The following is a 17,008-nucleotide window of genomic DNA, read 5'->3' on the forward strand; positions in this document are numbered from 1 at the left end:
TTTTTTTTTTTTTTTAACCTTCTTTAGTTCCTTACTATTTTTTTTTTTCATGTGCTATACATACTTTCTTTTCTTTTCTTTTTCTTTTCGGAGGTCTCAAGGAAGATAATTTATTCCATACTGATAATTTTATTATTGACAATTAAAAGAGATAATTTATTTGTGACATTTTTTTTTTTTTTTTTTGCAATCAAAACAAATAATTTATCCAACAAAGTTGACTTTTTTTTTAATCAGGTCAAAAGAGATAACTTTTTTTTCTTTTGTGATACTTTATGGATCCCATCAAAAGAAATAATTTATTCAATATATATATATATATATATATATATTTGGGTATTATCAAAAGCTAAGTCACATAAAGCGAGAGTTAGAGCGAAACTGAATTTGAAAACGGGAGAGTAAGAGCGACATAATTAAGTTATAAGCAGGGAAAATTTGAACTAGAGTGCATGGCGTGAAAGCAACACCAATTGAAAAGGATTGTGTGACTCAGATCAAAAGAAATAATTTATTTAATAAATATATAAATATATATACATATATATTTTAATCCACTCTGTCAAAAATGTGCTTAACAGCCCTAGTGTACCACACATGGATCAAGAGAAACAGAAGGATTTTCTAAAAGAAAGCCATCTCTGCAATCTCACTTCTTCACCAAACTCTGGATTCTGTTAGAGTAAAAATCATAGTCTCTTCTATTAGCGACACATCTAATGCTTCAAAGATTGCAGCAGATTGGGATGTTCCTGATTCCATTATTCGACCACCAAGGAAACCACCAGACATCAGCAACTGATGTGCTATTTTGCCGAAGTCTTGTTCCTGTTACCGAAAATTGTGGCAACATATGGTTATAGCTGTTATGTTGTTTGTGCTTTTTGGGCTGCTACGTTTGTTGTGCCTTTTGGGCTGTTATTTCAATCTACTTTGTATTCTGGGCTTGGCCCATTGGTTAGCTATGGCTAACCTTTCTTAATCTAATTTAACTTTAACTTTCAAAAAAAAAAAAAAAAAAAGGTTCACAAGATTATAGAATAAGGAAAAAAAATCAAAAAAATAAAGAAACCTATACTGTTTTGCTAAGAACACAAAATGTATGTTATTTCTATCTATTGGTCTGTTTTTCACTATCAAAAAAATGATTCTCTTTACTATAAAGTCATGAAAAGTGCTATTGCATGCACCAGTAAGTTCTATTTTTTTTAATAAGATTTAATAATTTCAAAGAATGTTTAGTTTCTTCAATTTGACATTTAATCAAACAACTGATTTGCACACAATTTCTCCTCAAATACACACAACATATACATCTTAATTGCATGCACTAGTAAGTCATATTCTCTTAATAAGATTTAATGATTTCAAAGAATGTTTAGTTTCTTCAATTGGGCATTTAATCAAACAACTGATTTGCACACAATTTTTCCTTAAATACACACAACATATACATCTTAAATTACCATTTTTATAAACAAAGTCTCTTGCTTTAGAAAATGAAAAGATTATTCTGTAGATAGAGAAGACCTAAAAATATATGTATAAGCATGTAAATTGAATATATATAGAGAGAAAGAGATAGAGTGTACCGTGTAAATTAAATCAGGCTTTGTATCTTGTTGCAAATGAATTCATCCTGTACGATCTCTTGGATTTTTTTCACTCGTGCAAACCCTCCCCTTCAGTCATACAGAAATCAATTCATTGAGTGAAGAGATTATATTATTATAGAAGGAAAATTTGGTATTTTAGAATAAGAGTTTAAGGACATTTTAGACCTAAATTATAATTGTTCATCTATATGTAATTATTTTTCCTAATTCAATCAAAGTGAAAATTAGACTTTAAAAATAGACCACTTTATAATTTAGAACCCTTAACTCTACTTAAGTGTAGTTTTTTCTAGAAAATATTTTTTACTTTCTAGTTTTTGGTTGTCGTAAAAGATTTATGAAGAAAAAAAATATTAAAATCTAACAATAATAACTTATCCATCAATTTTTAACAAGTTATTTTACACGTTTCGCCAGATGGCCTGTACCTCGACCTCAACCTAAACTTAAATCTTTACCAAAAGATAAAAACATTTTACTTGAAAAAAAAAAATTTATTTTCGAAAAAAATATTTTACTTTTTAAGAAACTGAGCCTGTATATCTCTTTAATATCTATTACTGTATATGTTTTGAATTTGCATCACTTCATTGATTAGAATATAATATAAAATAATATAAAAGAAAAAATTAGAGAATATATCACCCTTTTAGTGTAATTTTTGTGCATGTACGGAGAGAGAAATTTTAAGATGTAAATTATAATTTTCCTTAATACCAAAAGTTAATTACAATATTCATTAGGTCTAATGAGGTTAATGCTAGAGAAATACAGTAGTTTCAGCTTTGCAGGGATGTAATGATGTATACTATGCAGATGCAGGCCACCCTTTTTGCCGCAGGTAACAAACACCACCTTTTTTTCTCGCAAAGCAAATAAATGGCGGGAGTTGTTCGTCAAACTATTGTCATGTATATAGAGAACTTTTTAAAGGAATCGTTTCCTTTATTTGTAATTTTAAAAATAATTTAATGTTAAAAAAAAATTATTTAAAAAAAATTATTCTCTACTTTTTAAATTACAATCCATTTTCTTGTTCATGTAAATAACTCGAATAATATTCTTATAGGTGGTGATTGGGTACTGTTTTGCACCTTGCCATAGTCTATTAAATTAAATAGTTTACTAACAATAACTATTTAATTAAATAATATCCCATTAGCCTCCATCAACTGTTTCAACATTCCACAGACTATCATCTGCTTCATAAAAACACTAGAACATAATAATCAAACCCTAGCTAAAATAACAGTTAGTAGTGCCCAAACTCACTAAATTTCCATGCAAATCAGGATTGAGAGAGTTAAAAAGGTTGAAGATGAGACATCATGTGTGAACTCAATAACTTCCAAAAAATAAAATTAAAAAAATACAGAAGTTAATTAAAGAAACCAAAAACAACATCAAACACCAAATCCAGAAATTCCAAAGTGTTCGTTCGATCATATACAAAGCAGCAAACACACCTACACCTAATTCAGTCCTCTAAAAACACCGTCTCAAAACGAGGTTAACCACTGGCTACGAAACTCAATCGGCGGTGGAATCAGAGACGGATCCTTCATTTCCTCCGTCTTCAGCTTCGGAATCGAAATCTTCAGAACACCAGCCTTCATGTACACCTTCATCTGGTCGCTTTTGTAGAAACCAGGAGGAATAGCTATGACGCCGGAGTATTTCCTGGCTAATTTGTTCTCGTTCTCTTCAGGTTCTCTCTGATCTGCTTTGCCTTCAATGTGGATGGCATCGTCTCTGATCTGAACATTCAGACCTTCGTTGCCGATCCCAGGCATGTCCACCCTCACGATGGCCTCAAGCTCGTATTCATCAACATTGCACATCATTCTGAGACCTTTCATCAGATATGGATTTTGATATTGCGCTGCTGAAGTGCTCTTAAGAACTATATATATGTATGAAATGAATCAGAAACTGAGTGAAGAAAGTAACAGATTGAGAAGATGGGTGAGTACGAGTTGTTAACTTTTCCTCGAGAGGAGCCAGAGCAAGTGTGGTCGTTGGAGTCGGCAGATGAGGAGGAGGAGCTGAAGGATAGAGAACGGCCGGCGAAAGGAGAGGCGGCCGCCGTCAACAATCGTTTCAATCGGAGAAGATTTGCGAGAAAAGGCATTTGGAGGCCATTGATGTGATCTATTCGTGAATGCAACTACTCTTTCTCTCTCTATCTAGGGTTTTATGAGGTTTTGACAGTGAGAGAAGGGATATAGGATGGAGAAGGTAAGAGAGAGAGGAGAGGGCACACGTGTCGTTTGACAGCGGTGTCCAACGGGTGAGGCACTTTCCTGTAACACTCACGAGTTGGTTCGACAAGCCATCGTGATCGTCCGATTTGTTTATGATTGGTGATGCTAATTATCCAACAAATTCGAAGTGAAATGAAGTATCTCATCTCCTCTTTAGAGATCCAAATCCACAAGGATATTGCATAAAATTGAATTTTCTTTATATATACTCCGTATTACAATTTTATGGGCGCGCGCGCACATCTATATATATATATATGTATATATATATATATATATATATATATATATTTTTGAAGCACATCCTTTATTCTCAAGCACATAAGGCTAGCAATTCTAAGCGACAATTGGTATTACTTTTAGGATCCGTTTGGCATGCGTTTTATTTTAGGCATTTTGTTTTTGGCTAAAACAGAAACAGTATTTTTACTATTAGAGTTGTTTTGGCAAAAATCGAAAACACGTTTTGGAACGATATTTTGTTGTGAAATTATCGGAAATAGAAATATGAAAAACATGTTTGGTATGCCATGCGTTTCAAGAATTTTGAAAACAAAACATGTTTGGTAACTTCAACTGTTGTAAAAAAAAAAAAAAAAAAAAAAAAAAAAAAAAAAAAAAACCACAAACAAAAAACACGTTTGGTTATCATTTTTTTTAATTTATTTTTATAAATTTTAAATATATTTATAAATTTATTTTTATATAAATAGTATATATATTTTAATAAATATATTGAAATTTGAACACACAAACATATATATATATATATATATATATATATATATATATATATATATAATTTGACATGTAGAGTTCCATCTTTTTACTGTGTTCTTATGATCTAGATATTAAGATCACCTTTTTCGTTTCTAATCCATCTATTTGGAGTCAAACTTCACAAAACATCTATCAAGGAGTCATAACATAAAAAATAAAAATAAAAAAAAAGCACCATGCTATCATACTCATTCTTCTGTATCAGGAAAAATGACAAAGAAATTGAGAACAAATTAAACAGTAGATTAAATTAAACAGAAGATATAATTCAAAGTTCAAACACAATTCACTTCATTGTTTACAAATTTCAACAATAGGATTCAAAAACAAAGAAAAAGATGCTTAACAAATAAAAAGATGTTTCCTTATGTTTTCTTTCACCGTTAGGAAAGTATCAGAAAAACTCAAAAGATCTTACAGGAGACATACTTAAAAAAGTACAAATTTCACTTCCATGGAACAAGTTTCAATAGTAAGACACGTCATCTTCATAACAGCACACATCACCTTTAAGAGAGTATCAACACACTTCGTATCTGCAATGGTAGAATTTAAGTTCAAAAATATTAACAATAATAGCAGCCAGTAATAGTTAAAGCAAAATAGTAACAACAAAAATGATATATAGTACATATATATATTACAAGCCCACAATAACAACAAATATATTACATATAAAAAAAAAAAAAAAAACATACTATCAGTTTCAGGAAGATCAAGAGTGCCCAAGAGAATTCCAAATTCGATCAACAATAGTATTACGCAACTAATCCATTTCTCGAAGCTGAGCCGAAAGCAGATGCTCAACAATCTCATCGTCTTCACCATCACTTTGAGGAGGATCGTCACCATCAAATAAATCATCAGGCTGATATTGATTTCTAATGAAGTTGTGTAATGTGCAACAAACCATTGCAATCAATACTTGTGTTGAAAACTTATAAGGAGGCATTGCCTTCAAAATAACGAATCTCATCTTCAACAACCCAAAGCTTCGCTCAATTATATTTCTCAAAGATGAATGCGTATGATTGAACACTTCCTCCCGACCACGGGGTGGTCTACTCCTACGGTATTCCTGAAAGTCGTAAGTATGACCTCGAAATGGGGCCAAATAACCAAGCTTATTGGCATACCCTGAGTCCACCAAATAATACTTACCTGCAATGTTAAGAATACGTAAAGATATGTACACTATGATAAACTAACCATACATTAAGTGAATTTGTAAGATAATAATGCCTGGTGGTGGAACTGGAAAGTTCATTGCCTCATTCCCAATACACTCTTTTAGAATTCTCGAATCATTAGCGGAGCCTTCCCACCCAGCTAGCACATATGTGAATCTTATGTCAAAGTCACATACAGCCATTACATTTTGTGTGGTATAACCCTTTCTACCCCGAAATGGAAGTTGTGTAGCTATTGGCAGAGTTGCAGGAATGTGGGTTCCATCTATAGCTCCCATACAATGCTTGAAGTAAAGGTAAAACCTAGAAGAATCTTTAATCTTATTCGGAATCACAGAAAAATTAAGAGGGGCAATGAAATGGGTGCCCAACTGACATACTGCATGCAACACAGCATGGAAGTGTCTGGAAATGGTTTCAGTGGAGTGTTGAAATCTCTCTACTACAACACGATTCATTTGATTATGTGATAAAGTGAGCAAAAAGATTGCCACTTATTCATATACAGTTAAAAATTTAGAATCCTTCAGCCCTATACCTTTCAGGGTACTATGTTCTGAAAACTTTATGGTACATCCTAAAATTTTCATAACATCTTTCTCTATGGCCGTTTAGAATCTCCATAACATACGCTTCCCCTTGTAAAATTGAATCCCTACAACGGCTCTTTTGATAGAAGTTCTACTCTTCTAAAATAGCAGCAAATATTAAGACACTCTCATTGTCATCCTCATCATCATATAATTGAATTATTCTTCTTATATTGTTCCACATATCCATTGCCCTATTTAAATATTTAAAATAAGCAAAGCATTTAAGTTAATAAGCAAATGAATTAAATAATAAACAAAATATTTAAATAATAAAACAAACATTTAAATAATGGTATTAAAGCATTTGAGTAGTGAAGATGCAAGATTTCATTTCTCCTCTCTTTTCCTATCTCTCTCTCTCTAGAATTTTCCTCCCCCATTACAAAAGCATTTAAGTTAATAAGCAAATGAATTAAATAATAAACAAAATATTTAAATAATAAAACAAACATTTAAATAATGGTATTAAAGCATTTGAGTAGTGAAGATGCAAGATTTCATTTCTCCTCTCTTTTCCTATCTCTCTCTCTCTAGAATTTTCCTCCCCCATTTTCCACCTGTAATGGTCTATTTATAGGTCATCACACTTATTACTGTTAACTGATTACATTGGGCCTATATTCAAAAGTTCTCTTCCTTCTGGGCTTGATCTTCCAATGGGCTTGGCCTTCCTCGGTGGATCCCCCAGGTTCGGCCCATTCCAGGGCGCTTTGGCATGGATCCTACTTTAATCATTCGACCCGATCCCGTTTCAGCGAACTATATCCGGCCCATGCCACTTGCCGCATCCTCAACTGCCCCCATAATTACCCCTTATTGATTAAGGGGTAATTATTAGAGGCTGCTAATGATGACCTGACGGCTCGAGAAGATCGTGTGGGAGAATGGACGGTTAGATTTAGGGGTCGGCGTTTCGAGATTCAAAAAAAAAAACTCATCGTTTTCCTGACTCCTCGGCCCTTGGGCTCACCTTGTCTTTATAAGCTTCATAGATTCTCCATCGATCCTCTTTACCGTCTCCATCTCACCTTCTGCTGTTTGAATCCTCTCCGGCGATCTCTTGCGAAAGATCCTCCTTCCAGTGGCTTTGCAGTACTTTCTGCCGTTTTCACTCTCTAAGGTTAGTTTCCTTTGCATTTTTCGTTTGGAAGACTTCTTTCTCCTCCTCAGAATCTTCATTCACTCTCACCATGACAGTAGATCTAGACGTCTTCGCATGAAACTTCACCTCCCTGACGATGTAGAAATTAGAAACTGCCTCCGAGAGGTGAATATTAGAACCGGTGCTGGCCTTCTTCCCGGCGAGGTCCTGTTTTCACTCCTCCATCTTAATCTCCTTAGGTTTCTTTTGCATCCTTTCTTTTGCTATGTTTTCAACAAGCTAAATCTTTCCCCTTTGCAAGTAAACCCCAATTTCCTTAGAATTTTATCTGTTATGCTATTCCTGATTCGTGACAGAGGTCTGGATCTGGACCTCGTAGATCTTCTCCTCTGTTACAAGGTCAGCAAGATCAGAACTGATGAACCGTTTTACCACTTTTTCCCCATTGAGAAGAGGTCCATCTGCACGGATAAAATTAAATCCGAGAAGGGCTGGAGGAAAAATATTATTAGGGGAGCCTAGTTCTCTCCAGCTGCAGAGGATTTCCCTATCCCGAGCGCTTTTGGAGAGTGTTCTGTCTCTTTTTACAAGAAATATAAAAACCATAAGAGCGACTGTCCTTGCGAGATTTGCATTCCTCGTTTTTGTACTTTCTTGTGCCATTCCTTAGGTATTCCTTGTGATGATTTGAGTTACAGTGTGTGCAGGGATAGGGATAACTACCTGAAGCGGTACGTTCTGACCAACGTTCCCTCCTGCTCGGACCTTCTCACCTTAGACAATCTCCTCGATATCTCAGTCCTCGGCAAGACAATGAGCCAACTCCAGATCCCTTCCTTCGGCAGGAAGAAAACTGCCCCCAGGCCTGCTATCACCCTTGCATCAAATTCCTCACCGGCTTCAGCAACTTCCTCCGCTACCCTTTCTGATACCACTCCTTCCACCGATCCATCCGTGACGGCTACTGACCCGGTCGCTAACACGGCGACTGCCAGTCCGAACGTTACCCCTTCTGTCAATAATCCTCCTGGTTCTACTACTGCTTCCGCACGGGAAAAGGCCAGAGGAAAAAGGCATCAACCTGACAGTGCCCTCAGCATAGATGACGTTCCCTTGTCTCAGAGGGTTAGGCCCTCTGGGCCAAATGTGATATCCCTAGCGAGACCTCCTCAAACTAGGCTCCCTACCCCTTCTAGGCATGCCTCCGCTTCAGGAACGGCGCCATGGAGCCCTCGCTTTATTCGAACAGACGGATCGTCTGTAAAACCGACCGAGACCATGTTCAAAGATGGTCAGACCGCAATGGTTTACTACAGGAGTATGTGGACTCCTAAGGACATCGAGGTAGCCAAAGGTCTATCTCAGAGGGAGGTGTTCAGCCGATTTCCCTTGTCCGCCATGGAGGTAACTTTTGCCCCTTAGTCAATAAATCTTTACACACTTTTTACACTTATTTTCTTCTAACCATCTGCTCGGCTTAACCAGTTATCCTGTATATCTCTACAGACCTTGTACGGGATGATGGCTATGCAGAAACAAGTTGAGCATGTGAATGCCAAGGTTCGCGCGCTTTCTGACAGCCTTAATGCAGCGAACAAGGAGAACGATGATTTGGCTGCTCAGAAGACCAGGTTGATGGTTCAGCTTGGTAAGATTGAAAAAGAGAGGGATTCACTAAGGAAGGAGACTGACTCTCTTCAGGATGAGAGGAATGCTCTGCAGCTTGAAAAAAGCGTCTGGCATACCGAGCGGGAATCCCTTAAGGCTGAGAAGGAAGAACTGCTACGCCTTCTGAGTGATGAGCAATCCGCTCGGATGGCCTTTGAGAAAAGGGCCTTGGACGAGCACAACGCTTTACTTGATACCATCAGCAAGGTAAATGGTGGTATGCTAGCTCTGCATACTTGGTTTTCTAGAGTTGGAGCCCTCAGATATGCTCAGGGGTTCCGAGAGGGTTACGCCGATCGCGTTTCGGATGAGGGTCAGACTGGTTCTACCCCTGATAATGTTGATAAAAAACTGGATATTGACCCTCCTGGTGTTTATACCGATCCAGACTCCACCGCTGCAGAGGGCATATTTGATGAATGTCAGGAGATTGCGTCTTCTCGGATCACTCCTACTCCTCCTGCTGCTCTGACTTTGGACATTCTTCCTCTGTTCACCTTGACTCCATCTGCTGTTACTGCTGAAGATAACCCTCAGTAGAATGATTCTTCCAACGTTGTTAAGGGTAGGACTCAACAGAACGATTCTGTCATTCACCTCGACTCTCCACCTCGTGAGGACGGCGACACCACCAATAATGAGGAGATAACCCAACATCACCAAGAGGCTGACGAGGCAAAAGCCACTTAGTTAGAACTTTTTTTTTTTTAAATGTACTAACTTTGGTATATTCGCCATCTTTACACCTCATTTCTTTTTGTAACTCTCTGAATTTTGTTAATGAGATGGCCGACTTTTGATCAAACTTTTTATGTAAACTCCCCTTTTTTTTTCTTTTTTTTTTTCCTTTTTGGCAAGTGTTTGGCGTTCGGCTTATAGTGCCAACTGCCACTAACTTTGCTAAGGCGCCTGGCGCTCGGCTGGAATGCCACTTATCACTTGACCTTTAATTTTTCTTAGCAAGTGTTTGGCGTTCGACTCTAGTGCCAGCTGCCACTTACTTTGCTTAAGTGCCTGGCGCTAGGCTGGAATGCCACTTGCCACTTGGCCTTTAATTTTTCTTAGCAAGTGTTTGGCGTTCGGCTCATAGTGCCAGCTGCCACTTACTTTGCTTAGGTGTCTGGCGCTCAGCTGGAATGCCACTTGCCACTTGGCCTTTTATTTTTCTTAGCAAGTGTTTGGCGTTCGACTCATAGTGCCAGCTGCCACTTACTTTGCTTAGGTGCCTGGCGCTCGGCTGGAATGTCACTTGCCACTTGGCCTTTAATTTTTCTTAGCAAGTGTTTGGCGTTCGACTCATAGTGCCAGCTGCCACTTACTTTGCTTAGGTGCCTGGCGCTCGGCTGGAATGCCACTTGCCACTTGGCCTTTTATTTTTCTTAGCAAATGTTTGGCGTTCGGCTCATAGTGCCAGCTGCCACTTACTTTGCTTAGGTGCCTGGCGCTCGGCTGGAATGCCACTTGCCACTTGGCCTTTTATTTTTCTTAGCAAGTGTTTGGCGTTCGGCTCATAGTGCCAGCTGCCACTTACTTTGCTTAGGTGCCTGGCGCTCGGCTGGAATGCCACTTGCCACTTAGCCTTTTATTTGTCTTAGCAAGTGTTTGGCGTTCGGCTCATAGTGCCAGCTGCCACTTACTTTGCTTAGGCTTTTAAAGAGGAGTGTAATCTTTATAATTCTCAGAAACTTATACATTCGACTGTTTTCAATTTAAAATGAACAAAATTCAGTATTGAATCTCAACTTTTTATTGATAATACCTCTTCAGAGAAGTAGCATTCCAAGGCTTGTTAACCAGCCTTCCGGCCATGGTTTCTAAGGTATATGCCCCTTTTCCTATGGCCTCTGTAATTCTGTATGGGCCTTCCCATGGTGGCATCATCTTTTTGACTATCCCCACCTTCTTTTTCAGAACCAGATCACCTGGCCTAAAGTCTCTGTGTTTTACTTTCCTGTTATGGCTGTTCGCAAGCGTATGCTGGTAAGATGCGAGCCTTACCGCTGCTGTGTCTCTTTTTTCTTCCAGCAAATCGAGGTTAAACCTTAACATACTGTCATTATGCTCACAGTTCCATGCCAAGCTTCGAACAGTCGGAACTAAATGCTCGACTGGTATAACTGCCTCGGTTCCATACGCCGTGGTGAATAGGCTTTCTCCGGTCGGTCGTCTAGGGGTCGTTCTGTAGGCCCATAGGACGTTCAACAGTTCATCTAACCATCTTCCTTTCCTTTCCTCTAGTTTCTTCTTGATACAAGTAAAGATTGTTCTGTTTGTAATTTTCGCCTGTCCATTGGCCTGTGGGTGACTTACTGCCGCCAGCTTTTGATTAATTCCATATTCCTCCAACAGCTCTCTTACTTGCTTACTGTCAAGGTTGGTATCATTATCCATGACGATTGACCTCGGAACACCAAACCGGTAAATAATATTACTCCAAATGAATCGTCTCACATGAGTTTGAGTAACGCTCGGATATGGCTCTGCTTCCACCCACTTAGTAAAGTAGTCTGTAGCCAGTAGCACATACTTGTTCTGAGCTCTGGCAGTTGGTAGAGGACCAACTACATCCATCCCCCATTGTGCAAAAGGCCATGGTGTGGCCATTACATGCAAGTCTTCAGGTAGTTGGTGAATCAGTGGTCCGAACCTTTGGCACTTATCGCACCTTCTGGACAATTCTTCCGAATCTCGCGACATGTTTGGCCAAAAGTACCCTTGAGCCATTGCTTTGTGTGCTAATGATCTCCCCCCTGAGTGGTTTCCATATACGCCTTCATGAATAGCTCGTAATATTTGCCAAGCCTCTGTGAGGGTAACACACTTTAAGTACGGTCCGGAAAAAGATCTTCTGTATAACTGGTTATGCGCTACGGCGTACTTCTCAACGTTCGCTTTGATTTTCCTAGCCTCATCTCTTTGTTCAAGCAGAGTACCATCTCGGATGTAAGTTATGATCGAATCAATCCAACTTGGCTCATATGGAATAACATTCACTTGCCAAGGATCCGAGCCTGAAGGTTCTTCGAAAATGGATAGCTGGTTTAATATTCCCACTGGAATCACCCTTGCCAATGTTTCTCCAGAACTGGAGGCACTACATGCTAGCCTGTCGGCATCTTCGTTATACTCCCTCGGAATTTGAATAAATTCAATTTTTTCAAAGTTCTTCGCTTCCCGCATAACAGCAGAACGATATGCTTCCATCGTTTCATCCTTGGTTTCATACTCACCCCTCACCTGCCGAACGATTAACTGTGAGTCACTAAAAACATTCAAATTCCTGACCTTAAGTTCCTTGGCAAGCTTTATTCCTACCAGCAACGCTTCATACTCTGCCTCATTGTTCGTGGCTGCGAATTCAAGCCGAAGCACTTGGCTTAAGGCTGTACCTTCTGGCGTCTGCAGTTTGATCCCAATACCTGCACCCATCTGATTTGAGGATCCATCGACGAAGAATTTCCATAAGCAACTACAAAGATCCTCCTCCACGTCCTCTGAATCACATTCTAGTAAAAAATCTGCCACCGCTTGCCCTTTGACTGCTGTTCTAAGTTCGTATGTGATATCAAATGAGCTTAACTCTATGGCCCACTTCGTCATTCTTCTGGAGAGATCTGGTTTGTGCAGGATTATTTTGATAGGGAAAGTGGTTAGAACGATGATATGATGGGATTCAAAATAATGTCTCAACTTTCTTTTCACATGCACCAGCGAGAGTATCACCCGCTCTGCCTTTGAATAACGTCTTTCGGCCTCAGTCATTATCTTGCTAACATAGAACACTGGATATTGCCTCCCTTCTGGTAGCGGATCAGAACGCCATTTGTCGCGATGCTGGATACTCCGAGATATAAAAACAGCTTTTCGCCTGATTCTGGAGCTGACAGTACCGGAAGGTTCTGCATATATTTTTTCAGAGCAGTTAACGCTAGGCGTTGTTCATTTCCCCAAACCTGCCTGCCATGGTTCCGTATTGTGTCAAAAAATGGTTTGCATCGATCTGACAACTTGGAAATGAAACGGCTCAGTGCAGCAATCCGTCCCGTAAGTGTTTGCACTTCTTTGATTGTCGTCGGCTCGGCATTCTTAGTCAGAGCATCTGCTTGGGCAAGGCTTGCCTCGATGCCTCTGAGATTAACCACGTGCCCTAGGAATTGGCCTGAACTTACACCGAACGAGCACTTGGTCGGATTGAGCTTCATTCCATATCGCCTCAACACATCAAACCCATCTCGAAGATGCTGCACATGATCAGCTTTCTTCTTACTTTTGACCACCATATCATCAATGTAAGCCTCCACTGTCTTCCCTATTTGTTCCTTAAAAATCTTGCTAATAAGTCTTTGGTAAGTTGCTCCGGCGTTCTTCAGTCCGAATGACATAACTTTGTAGCAATACGTCCCGCATTCGGTAACGAAAGAAGTTTTTTCTTCATCAGCGGGGTCCATGGGGATCTGATTATAACCTGAATAAGCATCTAAAAAGGTCAAGCGTTCATATCCAGTAGTTGCATCCACCATCTGGTCAATCTTTGGCAGCGGGAAGCTATCCTTCGGACAAGCTTTGTTTAAATTGGTAAAATCAATGCATACGCGCCATTTCCCATTTTTCTTCTGCATAACGACCACATTCGATAGCCAGTCAGGGTAGTATACTTCTCTTACAAACCCCGCATCAAGTAGCTTGTCAACCTCCTCGGCAATAATTCGGTTGCGCTCGGGGGCAAACCGTCGCTGCTTCTGCTTTACAGGTTTTGCATTGGGGTTAACGTTCAAGGAGTGACAGGATACCGAAGGATTGATCCCTGGCATGTCTAGGTGACTCCATGCAAACACATCTGCGTTTTGAGACAAAAAATCAACTAATTCCTACTTTTCCTCCTCAACGAGTCGTTCCCCTACTCTGGTTGTCCGTTCTGGTCGGAACTGATCGATCTGCACATCAAACAGGGGTTCTTTAGTCAAGCCTACTGGTTCCTCCTCTCCATTCTGCTTGGAGGGAGGCTCCTGTAATTGCTATCTCGGACTTACTGAACGAATGGGAGCTTTCCCTTTTCCGGCATGTTTCAGCGTTACAGAGTAACATTCTTTGGCTGCAACTTGGTTTCCATGAATATCAATCACTTTGGTTCCGTCTGGCCCCAGGCATCTCATTACCTGATGCAGAGTGGAAGGAACACTTTGAACTCTGTGGATCCACCCTCTGCCCATCAGAAGATTGTAAGAGGGATGAATTTCAACAACTACAAAGGTTTCCATCAAAACCCTCTCGGCAGCATGTACCGCTACCTCCACCGTGCCGACGGGCTCCACTCGCTTTCCATCGAACCTTAATAGTGGATTCCCGGTGGATTTCAGCCGATCCTGTTTGATCTCGAGCCGATCGAATGTATCTCTTGGCATGATGTTCGCACTACTTCCAGGGTCAATTAGAACTCTGCGCACCAAGCATTTGGCCACGGTCAAACTTACGACCAGCGGGTCCTCATGAGGGATCTGAACACGCAACAAGTCTGTTACGTCAAACTTTATCCGCATTGATGCGCTCTGTTGGTGCAGTGTGTTTACACTGCCTATCCTTTTCTTCATCCGTGCCTGGCGAAGACGTGTTCGAAGCAGTTTATCTAATTCCTCGGCAGGTTCTGGCCGACCGTGAATTGCATTAATTACTCGAACCGGTTGCGTGTTGTGAGAATTCGACTTCTGATTCTTCTTCACGTGGTCTATTGGTCGGTTCTGCTCCACCGCTGGTCCTTGAATATAACTTGCGAACTCCCCTCTGGCTATCAACATCTCTACCTGTCTCCTTAGGTTCCTGCATTCATTAGTCTGGTGGCCAAAATCAGAATGAAATGCACAGTGCTTAGACTGATCCCTCTGTTCGAGAGGTTATCTGATTGGTAAAGGAGGTCAGAACTTATCTTTATTTTCTTGGTACAGTCTCGCTAGGGTAACTTTCAATGGAGTAAACAGCTCTTCCTCTCTGGGCCTCTTCTCAGATTTCCACGAGGAGCGTTGCGGCTGAACCTGTTTTTGCCTGATCTTTGCTTTGGTCTTTTCTTCCATGGATATAACGAATGTCTTCCGAGCGTTTGCTGCTTCTTCTTCTTCCAAGCGCACAAATCCATCGGCTCTTTTGTTAAGTTCATCCATAGTCCTCGGCGTGTTAACCACCAAGCTTGTGTGGAACGGGGTGCCACGGTTCATGGCCAGTATGAATGCTTGAACTGCCGTTGAAGGGTGACATTCAATAACCATGCTCTTGGTAAGGTTAAACCTGGTTAGGAAAGCCTGGAGATGCTCTTCAGCGTGTTGCTTCATTGTGAATAGGCTCGAAATATCTTTCGCTGGACGCTTGTTTCCGTAGTATTGGCTTATGAACCGATCACACAAGCTTCGGAAACTATCCACTGAACCCCTCGGCAGGTTCTTGAACCAATTCAGAGCTGGTCTGGCCAGACTCGTAGGAAAGCACTTGCACATCAAAGAGTCATTCTCAGTGTTTAGAGCCATTTTCAGCTGGATGTGATACACGTGATCAATCGGATCAGTCGTTCCGTCGAACAGAATGAAAACGGGCATGGAAAATTTCCTCGGACTCGGAGCATTCAGAATCTCATCGGTGAACGGTGAATCAACCGTTCGAGCTGCTGAACGGAGTGCTTCATTCTCCCTCTGGAACCCCGCGGCTGCTCTCTGGTCTACTGATCTCATCTCTGAGCTGTGATAGTCGTACGTCGTCATGGAAGGCCGATAGGTCGGATCGAATGATCTGTCCTCAACAAAGTCTTTGCGCTATGGAGGCATAGCTTTCTAACGAATCAACTCTGTTGCTTCACCTCAGCTGAGCGTTTCTTGATGTGGATCAAAAGTCATTGCTTCGTTTCGCTTGATCTGCTCACGCCGTGGATCTATGTGAGTTGATCCTTCACGATCATCAATACGACGAAGATTTGGCGGCAAACCGTCTCGCCGGATTTCCTCGCGGTGAGGATCTACTAGATTGTTTCCAACCTCCTCACCGTGATGTGCTGCATCGGTACGTGCACCATCTTCTCCTACGGGGAGTGCTCGTGGAATTACTAGAGCTTCTTGACGCTGCATTTCAGTCCTTAGATCTGCATTTTCTCTCCGGAGAGCTTCGATCATGTTCATCAACTCATCAAGTTTCACTTGCTGGACGTTCTCAACCATATTAGAGTTGTCACCCCCTATCATGGTTCCGGATCGAAGCAAAGGCATGAATTACGAACTCCGAAACAGATCGAAGCGTTTTCGATGCAAACTCCGTTAGATCTGGGCTTAACTTCACCGAATCGTGATCACTGTTTGCTAGATCTAAACTTTTCTAGCTTCAAACTCATTGGATCTGACTGCAATTGAGCAAATCACAATCGCGTCATTCCGAAACAAATGTCTCAGAATCCACAATAAGCAAGAATTCTCTCTGAACAAACTACAATCTCACTGATCTGGATTCAACTTCCAGAAACCACACTGCGTACTCACAAACTCGATTGAACTAACATGGTACTGATCGGGCTCGAATTGATCTTCGTCCTCATTTCCCACAGACGGTGCCAATTGAAGATGCAAGATTTTATTTCTCCTCTCTTTTCCTATCTCTCTCTCTCTCTAGAATTTTCCTCCCCCATTTTCCACCTGTAATGGTCTATCTATAGGCCATCACCCTTATTGCTGTTAACTGATTACATTGGGCCTATATTCAAAAGTTCTCTTCCTTCTGGGCTTGATCTTCCAATGGGCTTGGCTTTCCTCGGTGGATCCCCCAGGTT

At 40.3% G+C, this 17,008-nt stretch overlaps 1 protein-coding gene across 1 annotated transcript; it reads right to left on the reverse strand.

The window, feature by feature from the left end:
* Nucleotides 1-5,426: 5,426 nt before the first annotated feature.
* Nucleotides 5,427-7,580, reverse strand: LOC132281521 (protein ALP1-like). The gene is made up of 3 exons (XM_059783221.1): nucleotides 7,414-7,580; nucleotides 5,903-6,153; nucleotides 5,427-5,821 (listed from the first exon to the last, which is right to left on the reverse strand). The coding sequence occupies exons 1-3, from the start codon at nucleotides 7,578-7,580 to the stop codon at nucleotides 5,427-5,429; spliced, it is 813 nt and encodes a 270-aa protein (XP_059639204.1).
* Between the last annotated feature and the right edge of the window lie 9,428 nt (nucleotides 7,581-17,008).

Source organism: Cornus florida, unplaced genomic scaffold (genome assembly GCF_030987335.1).
Source record: "Cornus florida cultivar Cherokee Brave unplaced genomic scaffold, ASM3098733v1 CherokeeBrave_3.0.0_Hap2_Chr11, whole genome shotgun sequence".
NCBI classification, from domain to species: domain Eukaryota; kingdom Viridiplantae; phylum Streptophyta; class Magnoliopsida; order Cornales; family Cornaceae; genus Cornus; species Cornus florida.

Bases quoted from the DNA above. Each gene is read 5' to 3' on its own strand.
- LOC132281521 (XM_059783221.1), bottom strand. From the start codon at position 7,580: ATGCAAAGGAAACTAACCTTAGAGAGTGAAAACGGCAGAAAGTACTGC. The intron at 6,154-7,413 runs GTGAGCCCAAGG...AGATTCTTCTAG, and splicing joins ATGAAGCTTATAAAGACAAG to GTTTTACCTTTACTTCAAGC. The intron at 5,822-5,902 runs GCATTATTATCT...TTAACATTGCAG, and splicing joins CTTTCCAGTTCCACCACCAG to GTAAGTATTATTTGGTGGAC.